The 20,046-nt window shown below is 45.6% G+C and overlaps 1 protein-coding gene across 2 annotated transcripts in view; it reads left to right on the forward strand.

Annotated features, from left to right (window-relative positions):
* Positions 1-20,046, forward strand: part of LOC149440817 (transmembrane protein 272-like) — a 63,676-nt gene that overhangs the window by 9,416 nt on the left and 34,214 nt on the right. Inside the window, exons 2-3 of one of the 2 annotated variants that reach the window (XM_089658036.1) lie at positions 4,305-4,355; positions 6,062-6,109. In XM_089658036.1, the coding sequence (XP_089514162.1) occupies positions 6,073-6,109 (37 nt within the window). In that variant the 5' untranslated portion in view covers positions 4,305-4,355; positions 6,062-6,072. The remainder of the gene's footprint in view (positions 1-4,304; positions 4,356-6,061; positions 6,110-20,046) is intronic. The other variant, XM_089658037.1, reaches the window with a different exon arrangement.

Consider the following 20,046-nt stretch of genomic DNA (forward strand, 5'->3'; position numbering starts at 1 on the left):
ACAATGCAGTAACAATACAATACACGTGGGGTTTGAGGGCCCTGCTCTTACGAGCTTACAATCTAGGAGGGAGGGGTAGAGATACAGGAGGAAGTGGCTGTGGGGGATGGAGTGGTAGGAGGAGTGGAGGAGAACAGCTGTTAGGTAAGGGTGGGGTAGGCTTCCATGAAGAGATGGGTTTTCAGGGTGCGCCTGAAGGTGAGGAGGGTAGGTGACAGTCTGAAGGATTGGGGTAGGGAGTTCCAGAGGATGGGGGAAGTCTTGGAGAAGTCCTGCAGTCGGGCGTGGGAGGAGGAGACCAGGGAGCTAGAGAGCAGGAGGTCTTGTGAGGAGCGAAGGGCACGGGTAGGATGGTATTTGGGTATCAGGTCAGTGAGGTAGTTTGGGGCAACGTTATGAATGGCTTTGTATGTCAGTGTTAGTAATTTGAATTTAATGCGTTAGGCAATCTGGAGCCAGTGGAGGGATTGGCAGAGGGGGGTGGCCGAAGTGGAGCAGTTGATAAGGTGGATGAGTCTAGCCGCTGAGTTCAGGATAGACTGGAGCGGGGATAGCATTTGTCGGGGTAGTCCGGTGAGAAGGGAGTTGCAGTAGTCTAGGCATGAGATAATAAGGGGGTGTACGAGTTGTTTGGTGCTGTCTGGGGTGAGGAACATACGCATCTTGGAGATGTTGCGGAAGTGGAGCCTGCATGCATTTGATAGTGATTGGACATGAGGTTGGAAGGAAAGGTTTGAGTCCAGGGTGACACCTAGGACTTTGACGTGTGGGGTGGGATTGATTGTGGCATTGTTAGTCGTGATGGAGAGGATGGAGGGGGGGCGCGGACTGGGGGGAAAACTAGGAGCTCGGTTTTGGACAGGTTTAACTTGAGGAAATGGAGTGACATCCAGTCTGATATGTCGCTTAGGAGGTGGGTGATGCGGGCGGAGAGTGAGGGGGTGAGGTGGGGGGTGGAGAGGTAAATTTGTGTGCCATCGGCATAGAGGTGATAGTTGAAGCCATGGGAGTGTATCAGTTTGCCAAGGGAGGAGGTGTAGATGGAGAAGAGACGGGGTCCATGGACAGAGTCTTGGGGGACCCCAACAGAGAGGGGGAGGTGGTGGCATTATAGGTTCACATCTGCATGGAATCTGTTATATACACATGGACACTACTCACAAAGTTATTTTTGTGTCACTGTAATGCATGAGATCCTTATTTTTCTGTGCTTCACTTCACACTGATGATATCTTTATGTGTGTGCATATGTTTATGACCACCCGGGCCACACAATATTGAGTGGCTTGTGTGACTATATATACACATTTTTATTTTGTGACCTTTAGTGCCGTACTGTTTGTTTATATTTTAGGGCATTATAGGTAACGCTGAAGGAGCATTGGGAAGGGTAAGAGGAGAACCAGGAGAGAGCAGAGTCCCTGATGCCAAGCGAGTGTAGTTTAGTAAGGAGGAGGGGGTGGTCGACTGTGTCGAAGGCCGCAGAGAGGTCGAGGAGTAGGAGGACTGAATAGTGGCCATTAGCTTTGGCGGTTAGCAGGTCGTTAGTGATTTTGAGTAGGGCGGTTTCGGTAGAGTGTAGGGGATGGAAGCTGGACTGTAGTGGATCAAGGAGATTGTTGTCAGTGAGGTGGGTGCTTAGGCGATTGTAGACTAAGCGCTCAAGGAGCTTGGAAGTGAGTGGCAGCAGGGAGATGGGTCTAAGGTTGTTCAGGTCAGTGGGGTCCAGGGAGGGTTTTTTGAGTACAGACGGTCAGCTGCCGAGTGGAGAGTTCACGTTGCGGAGGTTGCAGCTGGTGATGGTTTGATGCTTTGGGGCGGGGAGTTAGAGGAGGGGGAGATGGAGAACGTGAGGAGGTGGTGGTCAGAGAGAGGGAATGGGGTGTTAGTGAAGTTGTGGAGGGTACAGAGGTGGGAGAAAACGAGGTCCAGGGTGTTCCCATCGGAGTGGGTGTAGGACTGTGTGCACTGTGTGAGCGCGAAAGAGGAGGTTAGGGGGAGGAGTTGGGAAGTAGCTGGGCTGTGGATGTTGATGGGGATGTTGAAGTCCCCAAGGATGATGGTCGGTAGCTCAGAGGAGAGGAAGAAGGGAAGCCAGGTGGCAAAGTTGTCCAGGAAGCGGGATATGGATCCAGGAGGGCGATAGATTAATGCAATCCGCAGAGGGGTGGGAGAGAAGAGCAGTGGGCCTCGAAGGAGGAGAAGAATAGGGATGGGGGTTAGGGAGGACCTGGAAGGTGCTCAGCGGTGACAGAAGCATGCCGACCCCACAACCTCTGCGACCGCTCGGTCTGGGTGAGTGGGTCCAGACGAGGCCTTCATAGGAGAGTGCAGCAGGGGAGGTGGAGTCGGTGGCTTGGATCCATATTTCGGTGACCGCTAGGAGGTTGAGGGAGTGGGAGACAAAGAGGTCATGGATGGCGGTTCGCTTGTTGCAAACCGAACGGGCGTTTAGGAGTGCAACCGAGAGAGGAGGGGTGGATGTGGGGAGGAGGGGGACGGGTATAAGGTTGAGGGGGTTGTGGCGGCTGGCAGGAGCAGGAGGGTGCCTAGAGGGGGAGTGGAGAGGTGGGGGGCCAGAGTTCAGGGAGATGTCCCCAGCGGTTAGGAGAAGGGTGAGGAAGGTGGCATGGGAACAGGATGTGCAGGAGCATGTGGATCTGTTAGTGGTGGCATGTGGGTCGATGGGAGAGTGGAGTATCAGGAGGAGATGGTGAGAGCCGTAGTGGGGAGAAGGAAGAAGTGAGGGAGCAATGTAGAGCTGTTTTGGGGGAGTAGGGGGGTAGAGGGAGGCGATTTTTGGAAAGCAGGAAAGGAATACAAGGAGGAGGAGTGCAGGTGACATGTTGGGGTGAGCGGAGTACTGGTCAAATCGGGGGAGGTGAAAGGTTTCACATCAGGGCGTGATGATGTGGAGAATCTGTCACGCCGTGGTGGAGTTCATCTGTGTACATCTGTAGGAGGAGAGTGAGGGTGGTGGGCAGCTCGGTCAGCAGCTGGCTAGTTGCAGCCTGTGGCTGCTGTAGGCCGGCTTCCGTGGGTGCTGTGGCGCGGTGACGGTGGGTACAGTGGCTCGGCGACTGGGCGAGCTGTAGGGCGCAGTGTCTGGGGGTGTTGTAGGGCACGGCGTCTGGGGATGCTGATGGCTCGGTGTCTGGGGATGCTGATGGCTCGGTGTCTGGGGATGCTGAAGGCTCTGCGTCGGGAGGTGCTGAAGGCTCTGCGTCGGGAGGTGCTGAAGGCTCTGCGTCGGGAGGTGCTGAAGGCTCTGCGTCGGGAGGTGCTGAAGGCTCTGCGTCGGGAGGTGCTGAAGGCTCTGCGTCGGGAGGTGCTGAAGGCTCTGCGTCGGGAGGTGTTGAGGGCCCGGCGTCAGGAGGTACTGAAGGTCCGGCGTCAGGGGGTGCTGAAGGCCCGACTCAGGTGGTGCTGAGGGCTAGGCATCAGGAGGTGGTGTAGGCCGACATCTGGAGGTGGAGCGGGCTAGGCGTTGGTGGACGCAGTAGGGCCCGGCGTCGGTGGGTGTTGTGGGCCAGTGCATGTGGGTGCTGCGGGCCAGTAACTTGGATGGGGCTCGGGGCTGTGTGGTGGCCTGGGCACGGTTGTGTGGTACACGGTGGGGAGCAGGGAAGCAGATCTGGTAGCAGTGGCTTACCCTCTCGGTGCCGGAGGGGTTGGTTGCTGCTTCCTTTCTCTCTGTGGCGGCTATAGGTAGGGGAGGCGGTAGTGGTAGCTCTCCTTTCTCTGGCGCGGACGGCGGCGTCCTGGTTCAGGCGTCAGGCAGTAACGTGGCTTTGATGCCAGCGGTAGGCCGCAGGGGACAGGGCGCCCAGTACTCTTCCTGGGCGATGGCTGGACCTCTGGAGCAGCTGGTGAGAATACCGACGGGGACAGGGGTGGTGGTGGCGTCCCCTCTGGAGCGGGGGTTGCATCCCCTCTGGAGCAGGGCGGTTCTCCGCGGCCGGCAAGAAAGGCCGCGGCTTCAGGGGCCGTGGTAGGCACTGGGGAGGGACAGAGTGTTGGGAGGACCTCCGGGAGCAGGGGTGGTGTTCCCTCTGGAGCCGTGGTTGCGTGCCCTCTGGAGCGAGGCATGTCGGTCCTCTTTGGGATTTGCATATATGTAGCTCAGCAATCTTTATTGTTAATGAGTCATGATTGCCATGCAATTGCAACACGGTAGAGGTCTAAATCAGGTGTGAGGAGGCGACACTGTTGGTCAGGTAGACCTCCACCTCTTTAAGGTTGCCTACCCCTGCACTGTATTGTACACTACCTATCTCTGACCAAAGTGTTCATTGTCTCAACAGTTGCTGGTTGCTAAGCAGTCTTTGACTATTCTTGTGAAGATCTTCTCTAAGGTAAACTTAGACAAAGTATTAGCTCTCTATTTTCAATTGTCCACAATTGTATATAATAAAAGTTTTTTTTTTTTTAAATGATTGTGCAGAGATTTATACATGTCTTTGAGACAATTGCTTGTGGCAGAGCAATCAAAGCATATTGTATGGCCACAAGAAGGCTTTTGTTTTATTTACCATGTTTCTTTTTTTGAGGTTTTATGTGTACAGCTGTGTGCAGTGTGGTTAGGAGCAGCTCTGCTGTATGTGAGTGAGGCTGAGTACAGTAGGATAATGGAGGGAGAAACTTACCGATCCCGTCACAGTATCCCGGAGGGGAAGCGATGCACCTCCCTCTAGATCAGTGTTTCTCAACTCCACTCCTCATGGACCCCCAACAGGTCATGTTTTCAGGATTTCCATTATTTTGCACAGGTGATTTGATCAGTTACACTGCCTTAGTAATTACCACAGCTGTTTCATCTGAGGGAAATCCTGAAAACATGACCTGTTGGGGGTCCATGAGGACTGGAGTTGAGAAACACTGCTCTAGATACATCTGTCCTCAACACCGCTTCAGTGTCAGCTGCAGGAAAGCCCAGTTAGGTGGATGGGAAAATGAAGTGAAGAACGAGCTGTGCTCCCTCCTGCTTAGCCAGCTGGCTGGAGTCCCCAGTCTTCCCTTGCCTGCTATGCGGCTGCATGTCTCCCCCTGCAGTGGATTGAAATCCTAGTGACAAGGAGGTCGCACGGTCCCCCCCCAGAGAATGGGCGGGGTCACAACTGCAACCCCTGCGACCCCTGGTGCTACGTCCATGGTCACAGACAAATTGTAAAAGATAGTGAACCCTCTGTGTTATCTGCATGTTTGGAGAGGGAGTGAGCCTTAAAAAGAGCCAAGGCACGAAGTCTAAAAACATGTCACCAGATTTTCACCAGAACACTATGCAAGAAGTGAAAAACCACTTAAAAAATGCCCCAGTCATAAAGGGAGTATTATTCAGCGTGTTATTGAGCACAATGTTACTTTAACTGGCAAATTCTCGGTTTTCCAGCACTGTGTCCAAAAAAAAAAAAATTTTTCTTAGTTCCGGTTTTAAAATATAAAAAATAAATAACCTTTCATAAATTAAGGCTAAAATTTATTTTTCTACATTTCTGTTAAAAATAACCCAAATCCATGTGTAAATTATTTAGTATGTGTGAAAGTTAGTCTACAAACTACGGTGTGTGTGTATATACTGTATATATAAATATGTGTGTGTATATAGAATTTTTTTTTTTTTTTTTTTAATCGACCAATTCATATGTACTGGTGGCCTCTCATTTCTTGAGGCCCTTAAAATGCCAGGACAGTAAAAATACTCCCCAAATAACCCCTTTTTGGAAAGTAGAAAGGTATTTAGTAAGGGGCATCACAAATTTTTTAAATTGCAATTGTTTGCAACAATTTTTTGGAAAATTAAATACAATTTGTGTTTTTTTTTTTTTCCAGTATTTTTTACATACTGTCACCAGTGCAGTACAGCGTCATCATATGACTGGCATGGCGTTGATCAGGGATACTTACTGGCAACAATATGTAAAAAACAAAACCACAATTTTTATTCACTTTTTTAAACATTTTTTTTCTTTCATGTCTTGAAACTTTTAACATAACATACAGTTCTTATTTTTAAACATGTTATGGCTATTTTATTTTATCATAAATATATATTTTGTTTCAGAAACACTCAGTATGTCGGATTCTTCATCCTCCAATACAGCCTCCAGGGGTAAGTAAGTCCAACATAACAATTGATCTGCTAATAGTTTTTCATGAATAGAAAATATTTCAGCACATCCTTGGGCAGTGGCATATATGGGGGGGGGGTGGTGTTTCACACAGGACACCGGCACTCTGGGGGTGCCAGCCAGCCACCTGACAAACACAATAGTTTGCCATTTTCTAATTTGGGTCAATTCATACCTTTGAAGACACAGCACTATATTTTTGCACTAGCTACTATGGAATGGTCCCGATATTATACCTTACAGGAACTAGAATTTTTAAAGTGGTTATAAGGGACAGTGGCCTATAATGTGCTGGTCACTGGATTCTGGTGTGGAACACTGGTGCTCCCAGGGAAATTATTTATTATACAAAAATTACCAGGGTTATGTATGAAACCAGATTTTCATAAAATGGGATGTTTATTGGAGCTGTCCATCAAATGGCCTACAAGCATTGTCACATGCAATTTTGCCTGATCCTTCAAATTTGCTCTGAGGGTCAAAACACCATATTCCATGTGTAATTACTGCATATCAATGTAACAGAATCGTGTGATCTGGATAATAATGGTTGGATTAGCAAACAATCTGAATGGCTGCAACATTGGCTGAAATCTGTTGTCACGCTCGTGCTGTGTCCAATCACCGCATCGGTCGGCAGGGGGTGCGCATGCTCGCACCCGCAGACCTGGAGGTAGGCAGTCACGTGTATATATACAGAACTGTGCCTGTCCATGCCACCCTGCCACAGTAAATGTCCAGAGGAGTGGCAGCAAGTGGTTAATAACACATTATTGATTAAATAAATAGAAACACATTAAAGTCTAAGGTCACCTTTTGTTTAAAAAATAAATGAACATGTTTTTGCAAGTAAAAAAATTGTGCATTTATAATTTTTTTTCTCAGAAGCCTGCAGAGCATTCACCCAAGATCGGTGAATCGTGGCTTTCTGCAGACTCTTCTGCAGACTGTCCTCTCGTACAGCTGTACGGCAGTCAGCTTCAGAAAGTGTCAATAGACTACAAAGGCACTGATCAGTACACTTGTGGCTCATTAAGAACTTCAAGCCGCTTGCCATGGTTGCAGACTGGACTGTAGTTCATTCACAGAACGCTGTGAATGAATGATGCGGCTGTGTGGGTGAAGCACCACATATCCGTGCTGATTGTAAATGCAATAGCAGCTGCAGGGAAAAGGAACCAAGGAGGAGAACTCTAGGGATGAGGAGGGTTCGTAGCAACATGCTACATGTTACATCCTAAATATAGTCAACACAGTGGATAAATGGAAAAATCCCAACCATGGCACCACCTGCCTAAAGTATGCATGTTCTTCCTGTGTGGGTTTCCTCCGGGTACTCTGGTTTCTTTCCACACTCCAAAGACATGCTGGTAGGTTAATTGGATCCTGTCTAAATTGGCCCTAGTATGCATATATATGAATGTATGTTAGGGACCTTAGATTGTACATCCCATGAGGGTTAGGGACTGATGTGAATGTACAATATATCTTTGGAAAGCACTGCATAAAATGATGGCACTATATAAGTACCTGTAATAAATAAATAAATAGGTGTAACCTGTAATATTGCACCAACGGTAAATGTATCTTTCAATCTGATTTTCACTACTTGTATGAGCCTTTTCTGAGTGCGAGTTTTTGAAAAGATAAGGTCACCCTTGAGGGTACTTGGGTCTCTGTCATCATGATGGCTGCATTCTAGACATTGTGTTTTATTCTTGAAAAGCATTTGTGGCGTTAAATATAGAATTTCACCGGTAGCACTTTCAGTAACTTAACAATGTACTCTGTATAATAGGCACACCTTGGAAAAGAGAACCAAATCTACCTTGTACATTTTTTAGTGGATAAATCTGAAAATATTTCTATTTTTCAAATCATTTACAGGATTAATTTGATTTCTATCAGCATGGACTGAAAATATCTATTGATATGATTATCCTAAGGGCATGGTAAAATATTTTCACATAAAGTTAAAACAATAAAGCTCCATGCACACTAGCTCAAAAAACGCTGGAAAAAACGTTGGATAAAAAAATGCTGGTAAAAGCATTTTTTGCAGCATTTTAGTAGCGTTTTAGGATATCAGGGTTGGTGCCAACAGTAACCTCTCCAACCCTCGATCATTTAAAGCTGAACTCCAGGCAGATACAAGGGGCACAAGTTAATACAGCTCTGTAATTATTAATATAGCATTAAACATATTTTTTTCAATTTATGTGTTGACAAGCAGAAAGCTGATATGAGAAGAGGGCTGAGTGACAGAGAGGTGAGCTAATCACTAATCTGTTACTGGTTTCACTGTCTAGTCACAGGCAAGGGCAGGTCCATGAAGTCTGCGCTTAAATGAAGTGGGTTGAAAGGTGCTGGCTATCAGACTATGAAAGAGAGCACTGCGCTAAAAATCAATATGGCTACAAAATCTGTTTTTTTTTTATCGTTGAAAGGGTTGTTAAGTTTATTGTTATTTTTGGGTGGAGTTTTACATTAAATATTTTTGAACAAAATATGAATACGAAAGTTGCACTTATCCTTCACAATAATATTGTTCCTAATTAATTGCGAAAATGCTTATAATGCCAATGCAAAACACAACCTAGTGCAATAATTACATAAAGTGCTATTACAGTCCAATATTAAAGTGCAGTGTTTCAGATAAAACTGTAAATAATTGTGCCGCAACTCTTCCTAGATTAAAGTGCTTTGGTACTTCATGCAATTCCATTCCAAATTTCATCCTGTCCATGTGACCACTTGTGTCCTCACCAGGGGCCAGGCTCGCCAGAAGTTGTTGATTTCCTTAAGCTTATACCAAGGATGGTCAATATGCACTGTATCACTATCCTGCTGTGTTACACCATCATCCAAGGGACCAATGCTCAGAGATTCATATTGCCCACAAAGGAGAGGAAACCAAAGAAACAATCCTCATAGTGTATTACCGCTTATTAAAGCAACAAAGATATATTAAAGTCATACTAAACCAAGGACCCTGCAATCACTATATTTGGTCTCCCACAGTACACACAACATGGAAAAGAAATTATTTTAGTAAATATAAACTACTAAATACCTTTTCTCATCAGCAGTTAGAGCCCTCTTCAGGGGCAGACTGACCATTTGAGCACTCGGGCACTGCCCGAGGGCCCAGGGTCAGTAGGGGGCCCTATGAAATGCCCCTGGTACCTTTTTTATAGGCTTTTTTTGAGCGTGGGCAAGGACACAGGGGCTCCATGATCCCCTATTGCCCAGGGGCCCCATGAGTTGTCAGTCCACCCCTGGCCATCTTGTGGCTTCAGCAAAGCTTAAGCTTGGAGGAGGAGTTTTCTTTCTGCTGTAGGAGGATGTGAAACCTCTGACCCTTTGTCCCTCTGTCTGGGTAGTGCTGATTGGCCCTGTGCTGACCACATGTACCTCCCAAGAAAAAAAAAACACCTCTCTAGCAATACACACCAAACTGAGCACGTACATGTGACCACGGGTTCAGTCTGTATCAGGTGGTCACTTTAACAAGAGGAGGGGCAGAGAAGAAAGGATCAAACAGCCTTTTTACACAATGCAGAGGATTAACCCCTTAGGTTCCACAGTGAGTACAACAAGCATGCTTTACTGCATATATAGACTAATTTTACTGTTGTGGGTGTAGTAACACTTTAAAAGATCACACTCATAAATTAGGGTGCCTCTCCTGGCACCTGAAATGATCTGCCAATGCTAATCGGAGCCTTTGCCCTACGTGTTTTGTCACATCTGGAACATCATTAGGAGGCTTGGACTGTAATAGTACTTTATGTAATTGTTGCACTTTATAGGTTGTGTTTTGCATTGGCATTATATGTATTTTCACAATTGATTAGTACTATTATTGTAAAGGGTACGTGCAAATTTCTTATTCACATTTAGTTAAATGTATGCGTGGTATGTGTTTTTTCTTTGAGCAGCAGCTACCCTTTAATTTTTTCATATATTTTTTATGACGTGTTTATCACACACTATTTCAGTAGTAGTTACTTTGACATTTAATATTTTCATAGGGGTCTTAAACTTTCTTACCAGACTTATAACGGTTGCATAGGTAATTTTATCTATACACATTACATTTTAAAAGAGACAACTAAATACTAAATAAATTGTTCAGTCTTAGTGTTTGCTGATTATACTTCCAGACTATTAGCATGCATTAAAAAGGGTATTACAAAACTATAATTCTATCACTTTAAAAAAAATTCTGGTTCAGCCACATCTTAAAGCAGAACTCTGGGCAAAAATTTCTTTACATGCTCTTGTTGCAGATTTCCTGCCTTCATTGAATATGTCATCCATCTTCTAGTTCACTCATTAGTTGCTCTGAACTGGCTTATTCATTTTCAAATAAAACTGTTAGTTCTGTTTTGGTTTCCTGTTTGTAAGACCAGTGACTGCTTTGCCTATCCCAGGCACTGGTCTTGGTACATCCTTTCTGTAGTTCTTTCTCCAGGAAGCAGGGTTGTAATTCAGCCCCACTTGCTGTGGTTTGTGGACCAAGACTCTCAGACACATTCATAATGTACAGGCCTAATGTACCCGACTACATTCACCACAATTCCCTGTGGTTGATGTGAACTGTACTTTCCTTTTACTGCAGAGAGAAAACAGGATATGATGAAATCCCTGATGTTACATCACCTCCTTGGCACAGCATATGCTGTTATCTTTTGAATTACAGAGATGAGGTCATGAAAATTAAATTATTATTATTATTACTACGAGTTTATATAGCGCCAAAGGGTTTGCTCAGCGCTGTACAATAGGGGGGGACAATACATGGCACAGTACAACAACAACAAACGTACGAGGGGTAAGAGGGCCCTACTCTTACGAGCTTACAATCTAGGAGGGAGGGGGTAGTGGTACAGTAGGAAGTGGCTGAGGGGGATGAAGTGGTGGGAGGAATGAGGGAGGATGGCCGTTGGGTGAGGGTGGGGTAGGCTTTCCTGAAGAGATTGGTTTTGAGGGAGCGCCTGAATGTGAATAGGGAAGGCGACAGTCTGATGGATTGGGGCAGTGAGTTCCAGAGGATGGGGGAGGACCTGGAGAAGTCCTGCAGTCGTGCATGGGAGGAGGAGACCAGGGAGCAGGATAGAAGGAGGTCCTGTGAGGAGCGAAGGGTACGGGTAGGGTGGTACTTGGTGATCAGGTTGGTGAGGTAGTCAGGGGCAGTGTTGTGAACGGCTTTGTAGGTCAGGGTTAGGAGTTTAAATTTGATGCATTGGGCAATCGGGAGCCAGTGGAGGGAGAGGCAGAGGGGGGTGGCAGAGGTGGAGCGGGTGGTGAGGTGGATGAGTCTGGCAGCTGAGTTCAGGATGGTCTGGAGCGGGGAGAGCCTGCACTTGGGTAGGCCAGTGAGGAGGGAGTTGCAGTAGTCGAGGCGTGAGATGATGAGGGAGTGTACTAGAAGTTTGGTGGTGTCTGGGGTGAGGAAGGAGCGTATCTTGGCAATGTTGCGAAGATGGAGCCTGCATGTGTTTGTGAGTGATTTGACATGCGGTTGGAGGGAGAGGTTCGCGTCAAGAATGACGCCAAGGACTTTGGCTTGCGGGGCGGGAGTGATAGTGGAGTTGTTGGTGATGATGGATAGGATGGGGGGGGGGGGTGTTGGCAGGGGGAAAGATGAGGAGCTCGGTTTTGGAGAGGTTGAGCTTGAGGAAATGTAGCGACATCCAGTCTGAGATGTCATTTAGGAGGTGAGTGATGCGGGCGGAGATAGTGGGGGTGAGGTGAGGGGTGGAGAGGTAGATTTGGGTGTCGTCAGCATAGAGGTGATAGTTGAAGCCGTGAGATTGTATGAGTTTGCCCAGGGAGGAGGTGTAGATGGAGAAGAGAAGGGGTCCAAGGACAGAGCCTTGGGGGACCCCAACAGAGAGGGGGAGGGAGGGGGAGGTGGCACCATTGTAGGTGACACTGAAGGAGCGTCGGGATAGGTAGGATGAGAACCAAGAGAGAGCAGTATCTCCGATGCCAAGGGAGAGTAGTTTATTAAGGAGGAGGGGGTGGAAAATTTGACTTTTCTCTTAAATGGTAAGGATTTACAAAATGTTATTAATGGTTTAGTGTTTTGAGTAGGGGGGTGTACTAACAGGTGATTTTTTTTTTTTGCCTATCCCAGATTTCTTCTTTAAGTATGTGGTCCACTTTTGGTCACCAGTCCTAAGGAAAGATACACTTGAACTAGAAAGAGCCTAGAGAAGGGAAACTAATAAGGGGGCTCGAGATCCTCAGTTATGAGGAATGACTACAAACATTAAATGTATTCTCCCTGGAGAAAAGGTGCTTAAGAAGGGATAGGGTTACAATATACAAATCATTGAATTTATTTATTTATTTATTTATCGAGTTTATATAGCGCCAAAGGGTTTGCTCAGCGCTGTACAATAGAGGGGGGACAATACATGAAACAGTACAGTAACATCAAACAGCACACAAGGGGTAAGAGGGCCCTACTCTTTCGAGCTTACAATCTAGGAGGGAGGGGGTAGAGGTACAGGAGGAAATGGCTGTGGGGGATGGAGTGGAAGGAGGAGGGAAGGGCAGCGGCTGTTAGGTGAGGGTGGGGTAGGCTTCCCTGAAGAGGTGGGTTTTCAGGGAGCGCCTGAAGGTGAGGAGGGAAGGTGACAGTCTGATGGGTTGGGGTAGTGAGTTCCAGAGGATGGGGGAGGACCTGGAGAAGTCTTGCAGTCGTGCGTGGGAGGAGGAGACCAGGGAGCAAGATAGAAGGAGGTCCTGTGAAGAGCGAAGGGTACGGGTAGGGTGGTATCTGGGAATCAGGTCGGTGAGGTAGTTAGGGGCAGTGTTGTGAATGGCTTTATAGGTCAGAGTGAGCAGTTTGAATTTAATGCGTTGGGCAATGGGGAGCCAGTGGAGGGAGAGGCAGAGGGGGGTGGCAGAGGTGGAGCGGCTGGTGAGGTGGATGAGTCTGGCAGCTGAGTTCAGGATGGTCTGAAGCGGGGTGAGTTTGCACTGGGGTAGGCCGGTGAGGAGGGAGTTGCAGTAGTCAAGGCGTGAGATAATCAGGGAGTGAACGAGTAGTTTAGTGGTGTCTGGGGTAAGGAAGGAGCGTATCTTGGAGATGTTCCGGAGGTGGAGCCTGCATGAGTTTGTGAGAGATTTGATATGAGGTTGAAAGGAAAGGTTTGAGTCCAGAATGACGCCAAGGACCTTGGCTTGCGGGGCGGGATTGATGGTGGTGTTGTTGGTAGTGATGGGAAGGATGGGGGGGGGGGCACGGGAAGGGGGAAAGACGAGAAGCTCGGTTTTGGAGAGGTTGAGTTTGAGGAAATGGAGCGACATCCAGTCAGAGATGTCGTTTAGGAGGTGAGTGATGCGGGCGGAGAATGTGGGGGTGAGGTGAGGGGTGGATAGGTAGATTTGAGTATCATCAGCATAGAGGTGGTAGTTGAAGCCGTGGGAGTGTATGAGTTTGCCAAGGGAGGAGGTGTAGATGGAGAAGAGAAGGGGTCCAAGGACAGAGCCCTGGGGGACCCCAACAGAGAGGGGGAGGGAAGAGGAGGTGGCGCCGTTGTAGCAAACGCTGAAGGAGCGTTGGGATAGGTAGGAGGAGAACCAGGAGAGAGCGGTGTCTCTGATGCCAAGGGAGAGTAGTTTATTAAGGAGGAGGGGGTGGTCGACTGTGTCAAAGGCCGCAGAGAGGTCTAGGAGAAGGAGGACAGAGTAGTCGCCTTTGGCTTTGGCGGTTAGTAGATCGTTGGTGATTTTGAGGAGGGCAGTTTCGGTGGAGTGTAGGGGACGGAAGCCGGACTGTAGTGGGTCAAGGAGGTTGTTGTCAGTTAGGTGGGCGCTTAGGCGATCGTAGACCAAGCGCTCAAGGAGCTTGGACGTGAGTGGCAGTAGGGAAATTGGTCTGAGGTTGTTGAGGTCAGTGGAGTCCAGGGAGGGCTTTTTGAGTATGGGGGTGATGTGCGCATGTTTTAGGGGGGAGGGGAAGACGCCAGTAGCGAGGGAGAGATTGAAGATGTGGGTAAGGGAGCGGATGAGGGAAGAGGGGGGTGACCGGAGGAGTTGAGAGGGGATAGGGTCCAGGGGGCAGGTAGTGAGGCGGGCTTCTGAGAAGACTCTGGTGACTTCCTCAGTGGTAGTAGGGCTGAAGGAGTGCAGTGATGGGGGGGTTACGGTAGGCAGGGCCTTGGGTGTGGTGGGGGGCAGTGCCGTTGCAAGGTCAGAGGAGGGGAGAGATGAGAGGGTGATGGAAGGGGGGAGGCTAGATGGGGAGGTAGACTGCAAGTTGACTATGTCCTTGCGGATTGCGTCAATCTTGCTATGGAGATGAGTGGCAATCTCGTGGGCGGTAATGGTGAATGGTGCCTCTAGCATTGGGAAGAAACTATTTAACCTAAGGTCTTGAAAGACATGTGGCCACACAATGAAGCTGGACAAGAAGTGATTCAATAAAGGGTTCTGTAAGGCCTGTACCCTCCTCCCTAAATTTTTGATCAAGATCAATAATACAACTATCAGTCCCTACCCTCATGCTAGGGTATTAGGTGTAATCCTAGACTCTGATTTTTCCTCTCAGCCCCAAATCCAATAACTGTCAAAAGCTTGTAGACTTCATCTCGTTAACATCTCTAAAATACACCTTTTTAACTAATGAAACCACCAAGCTACTTATTTATTCCCTTATCGCTTGCCTTGACTATTGCAACTCCCTTATCCTATGCCTCCCTCTACACAGGCTATCCCCCCTTCAATCTATCATGAATGCTGCTTCCAGACTCATCTACCTTACCGTTTACTCAGTGTCTGCCACCCCTCTTTGCCAATTCCTCTACTGGCTTTCGATTGCCAACCCAAATAAATTGAAAATACTAACAACAATATATAAAACCATTCACAACTCTGCCCCAAGCTACATCACCAATCTTGTCTCAAAATATCACACAAAGCATCCTCTCCGCTCCTCCCAAGACCTCATGCTCTCTTGCTCTCTTATCTCCTTCTCCCATGCTAATCTCCAAAGCTCTTCAGAGCTTCTCCCATTCTCTGGAACTCTATACCCCAATATATCCAACTATCTCCTATTCTCTCTACCTTTAGGCGATGCCTGAAAACTCATTTCTTCAGAGAAGCCTATCCTGCCTTCACCTAACTAACTGAACTTTTAATTTTTCCCTCACGTTTATTACTTTTTTTAACACTTGACCCACCCTATTAGATTGTAAACTCTTATGAGCAGGGCCATTTTTAACCCTCTTGAAGCTGTACTGTCTCCCTTTATATTGTAAAGTGCTGCGCAAACTGTTGGCACTATATAAATCCTGTATTATAATAATAATGTGGAACTCCCTTCAACAGTTGGTGGTGTCAGCAGGGAGTGATAAATAGATAAATTAAAAAAACTTTTAGATGTGTTTCTTAGTGCATACCATGCACAGAGATCTAGAAAATGGTATTGACATAACCACACAAACATACGCACATACACACACACACACAGGTTGAACTGGATGGACCAGTGTCTTTATTCAACCATACAAACTGTGTACACACATTCAGATTGAACTGGATGGACTGGTGTTTTTTTTTCAGCCTTACTAAGTAACTATTTATTTAAAGTTAAAGTTATTTTAAATATTTTAGGATATTGTTCTCATAAACAATTGTGATTCACCTATTTCAATATCAGTGGTGGGACTATAGCCATAGCTGCTGACACGGCTGCTATGGGGCCTGATCAAAGAAAGGGGGCCCCAATAGGGAGGTTTTGGTAATGCAATTTAAACTTAGGAAAATTCTGTTCATATGAATATAAGAAAGACCTATTACTTTATAGCTGAGGATTAAAGAGGTTAGTGTTGATGCTGACTTTGACCCCCTGTGAAGCCTCAAGTCTAAAAGACCTGTTGTCATAAGCAAAGGAGAAGTCTTCAGGATTGTCATTATTCACATATGCCACTTGCTTTCTCTGGGCAAAAAGTAACATTTGTTCAGCTGTCTTAGCAGTGTAAATGTATTGCCCTCAGAACTCCTGCTGCAACTCCTAGCCAGCACTTCTTGACTAAAACAGATACACAAGCTGAGGCTTGTAGTTCTACAAAAAATATATGAAATAAGCTAGGGTTATAGAGTTATTGTGTGCAGGAGCAGTAACATTTATTACATAATATGTATCTGACTACTAGATCACCTTTTTAGCACTTTCTTTATGTGGCTTTAAACATTGTTGGAGGGCTTAGAATTTACACTGATCTGAGATGCTGAAAAGGACTGGTGAGTACAGTGGTTGGGCAGCAATACAAATTACCCTTGCAGTGTCCCCCCACCCCCACCCACACTGAAAGGGTTAAATGCTCATTTGGTCTAAGGGTAAAAGAACAATCAGTTATACTTACCTATTCCTCCATATAGCTGGCTGGTCTCCCGAAGCCACTTCCCTCCGCTGTTACGCCAGTTGTAAGGTTTCTGATATCATCTCTTCCAAAGTACCTTTTCCTCTACTCCTAGACGAAACAAGCATTTAACTTGTAATATGTCCGGAAGAGAGGGGCAACTGCAAGGGTTATTTTTCAACTATGCCAGATTTCAGCTTTAGAATTAAAATTTAATTCCCTCTTTACATTTCCTTTAATTCCCTGATAACTTATCTTGGACTTTTCACAGGAGTTCTTGTACTCGTATTAAGGATTTGTTTCTCAAATTGTAGATGACTATATACGTTTCATCAGCCTTTTTTGACTAGAGTTCTGTAGAATCCTAGGAATAGTGATGAGCCCAATGTACCTGGGTTTGGTTGGAGGCAGGTTCGGCAAACATTACTAAAGTTCATGACTAAATGTTGGTGAAGGATTGTCAAACAAATGGCATTGGTGGAAGGACTAGGCAAAACTCTGGGGAACTTGTGCCAAAGCAAACAAGCATTTTTAAAAACTCAGTTTGGTGATGGGCAGTGATTTTTGGTAATGCTTAAAATGAAACACTAAAAATGCAGAATTCCTTTAAATAACATGCATGGAAGATGCGCTGACTGTGAAAAGGCCTACAAAAACAGAACTGATATTTACAAAGCAAAAAGTGTATTTAAATTGCTGGCAAAATAACAGTTCTCAGCCACTTCATTCTGTCCGTAAATAAAGTGGCTAAGGATTCCATTCATCTAGAACAGACCCTTTTCCCAGATGAAGGTCTGAAGTAGGTGATAATGGTCCCCCCCCCCCCCCCACACACACACACAAAAAAAAATTGGCAAGGTGTTCCTTCCTGATTCATATCAGGCCCTTCAGGTTTGGTATGAGTAGCGCAACCCCCTCTGGTAATTGGGCCTATTTCCCCCTTTACAACACACCCAGTCAGGCATGCAGTGGCTTTTGAACTACTAAACAGGCTCACTAATCAGTCTAGGAGTTTGGTTTTTGGACCTTTTTATTAGGAGCAATGAACTTGGATAGGGACAGGGAGCACAGGATACCCCAAATTGAAGAATGTTGAACTTGAACAAGTTGAGGACTGCTAACTTTCTGGCTGTGCTTGTCCACTGCTTTACAAAAAAAGCAACAAAAAAGAATGTGTACTCCTTCGGCTGTACCTGTACAACACCCAACTGTATAGTACCCCTGCTGGGCTTTACTGGCACACTTCAGTATGTGTAGTTCAGTATGCAACTATCCCAAAATAATCTATTTTCTGCCTGTGATACTGTCTTCTTCTCAGAACTAGAACTCTTTCAGTGCTGGCTTTTTGTACTCACTCAGCCACAGGATCATCAGTTGCCTCCTTCCGATATCCACCAGCAGGCTCTCTACTTGTGGAGGAGACTCAGACTCACTTAGCCTCCAGGACAACATGGGCACTCTCCCACTTCCTTTCCAGCTTTCCTCCCGTGATCTCTCCCTGAACCACTGGATTCCTGAGAACTCTACTTTTTCAGGTCCCCAGCTAAGCATAGCCGAGACCCTCTTTTCCTCTTGCTGGCTCCTTTCCTGGCTTTTGTCCAGGAGGACAAGGCCCCTCAACAGGTGACTAATCCTGGTTGGACTCTGGAATGCTTCCTTACACCAGCATGCTTGCAGACTACCCTTGTTGCTCAGGCTCAGACTACTTAAGGACTCTTCCCCCACTTTCTGGGCTATGCCTCCCCAAGGATTTGTGAAAGACCCCCCACAACCACCTGGACAGGCATGTGGGGAAGAGATTCTTTTACACATCAACATGGTGACAATGTGCTTTGCCAGGGAAGTATTATTTTACCTACTACAAGTACTTATATAGTGTCGTCAATTTATGCAGCACTTTAATATACATACTCCACATATAGAGGGCATGTAGCCTAGTATGGTTCAGGAGGGGGGTGTACGTTTGTCCCCCCACTTCTTTTCTGGCTTGCCTGGCTGAGGTGATGTCACAGGTTGTTAAAGGCTAGTTCATTTTCTCTAAAAAATAGCCTATGCATTCAATGGGGCCTAGGAGATGTTAAAAAACAGTGCAGCTTTGTAAAATGTTCATTCATTTTATTGGTATACCTGTTAGGCCATTTGGGCCCCCATAATGCTGGCCATAAGACTCCCAGTTAGGAATCCTGCCTTGTTACTATGATGTGAAAACCATTAGACGCTCATTTCCAGAATTACAGGAGTGAAAAACAACAGTTTTTTGGCTTATCACTATTCCTTTCCTATTATTCATTTGATTTCATTATTATTACTGAAAATAATTTTGTTGTACAGGGCAGAGGGCAGAAATTGTTTGATCTGGATGTCAAATATGCAGGGCCCCCATATTCTTTCTTAGTTTTTTTTATTATTATATCTATAATAATGCAGGGTTATTTTAAGGTGGTCTTTCTGAAGTCCTAAAAAATATTGTAAGCATTTTCTGTAGTAAAACTAAATTATTTGTTATGGCGTGTTTTCCACTAAACTTCAAAAAATGTGGTTAGTCAAGGGTAAAGAGTAAAATAAAATCTTTTGTACATATTGTCAAAAGGATATGATTCAGAATCCTTTGTAAAATGGAGATCAAAGTTTACATTGTAGCTTTTGAAAAAAATAAAGAACAATAGAAGGCTGGCTGAATGAAACATTTTAATGCCCTCTACATATATCAATTAGGGTCATAGGGCTCCACAAATACACTTGTAAGGAAAAAAATGAAAGATATATTTATTTCTGTTTTGTCCCTATAGATACTTAGCATCTAGACACAGTTGTAGTCTGTTACTAATGTGATAGCAATTTTACTTTTTTGAAATGTAAGGGATTTTGTTTCATTTTAAAGAACATGTAAACTCAACATTTCATTTTACTCATCTATGCCTGCTGTACCATGCACTTGTATGAAAAAATATTCTATTCTCTTTGTATTGCTTCCATTGTGTGAAATTCCAGGTGTTCTTGCTAGTCCCTCTGATAAAGTCATCATGCACACTGGATGTTTTTACAGCTGCTGTTTTTGGCTTTTGACATTTGTTTCCTACAGCCAGTAAACTCCCCAGTATGTTATCCTATGTGTCCATGCACACATAGACTGCAATCAGCGTTTATTGGCAGGGGCGTTTTTTGGCTGGAAAAAACCCCCAGAACTAATGGGTTTCTAGAGGAGTTTATTAGCTGTAAAACTTGGTAAATAGCAGCAAACCAGCATTTTTTTACTGTTTTTGAGCAAAAAAAATGTTTTTTTGTCAAAAAAGCTAAAAACCATAAACTCGGAAAAAAAATGCGGCTAAACGTTAATGCAAAAACGCTAAAAAAACTCAAGTTTTTAACGCGACTTTACACAGCTAATGTTACCAGCATTATTAAAACACCCAAAGTGCATGGAGTCTTACTAATAAAAACTGACTACACTAAAAATGAGAGCACAGTGTGGTCAGTTCTCTAGCTGTGCTGAGAACTCTGTAAGCTCCCCTCCAATAATCAGACTTATTCTGCCC

This window comes from Staurois parvus, unplaced genomic scaffold (assembly GCF_062004578.1).
Source record: "Staurois parvus isolate SC_StPar_1 unplaced genomic scaffold, SC_StPar_1.0 ptg001051l, whole genome shotgun sequence".
Lineage (NCBI taxonomy): Eukaryota > Metazoa > Chordata > Amphibia > Anura > Ranidae > Staurois > Staurois parvus.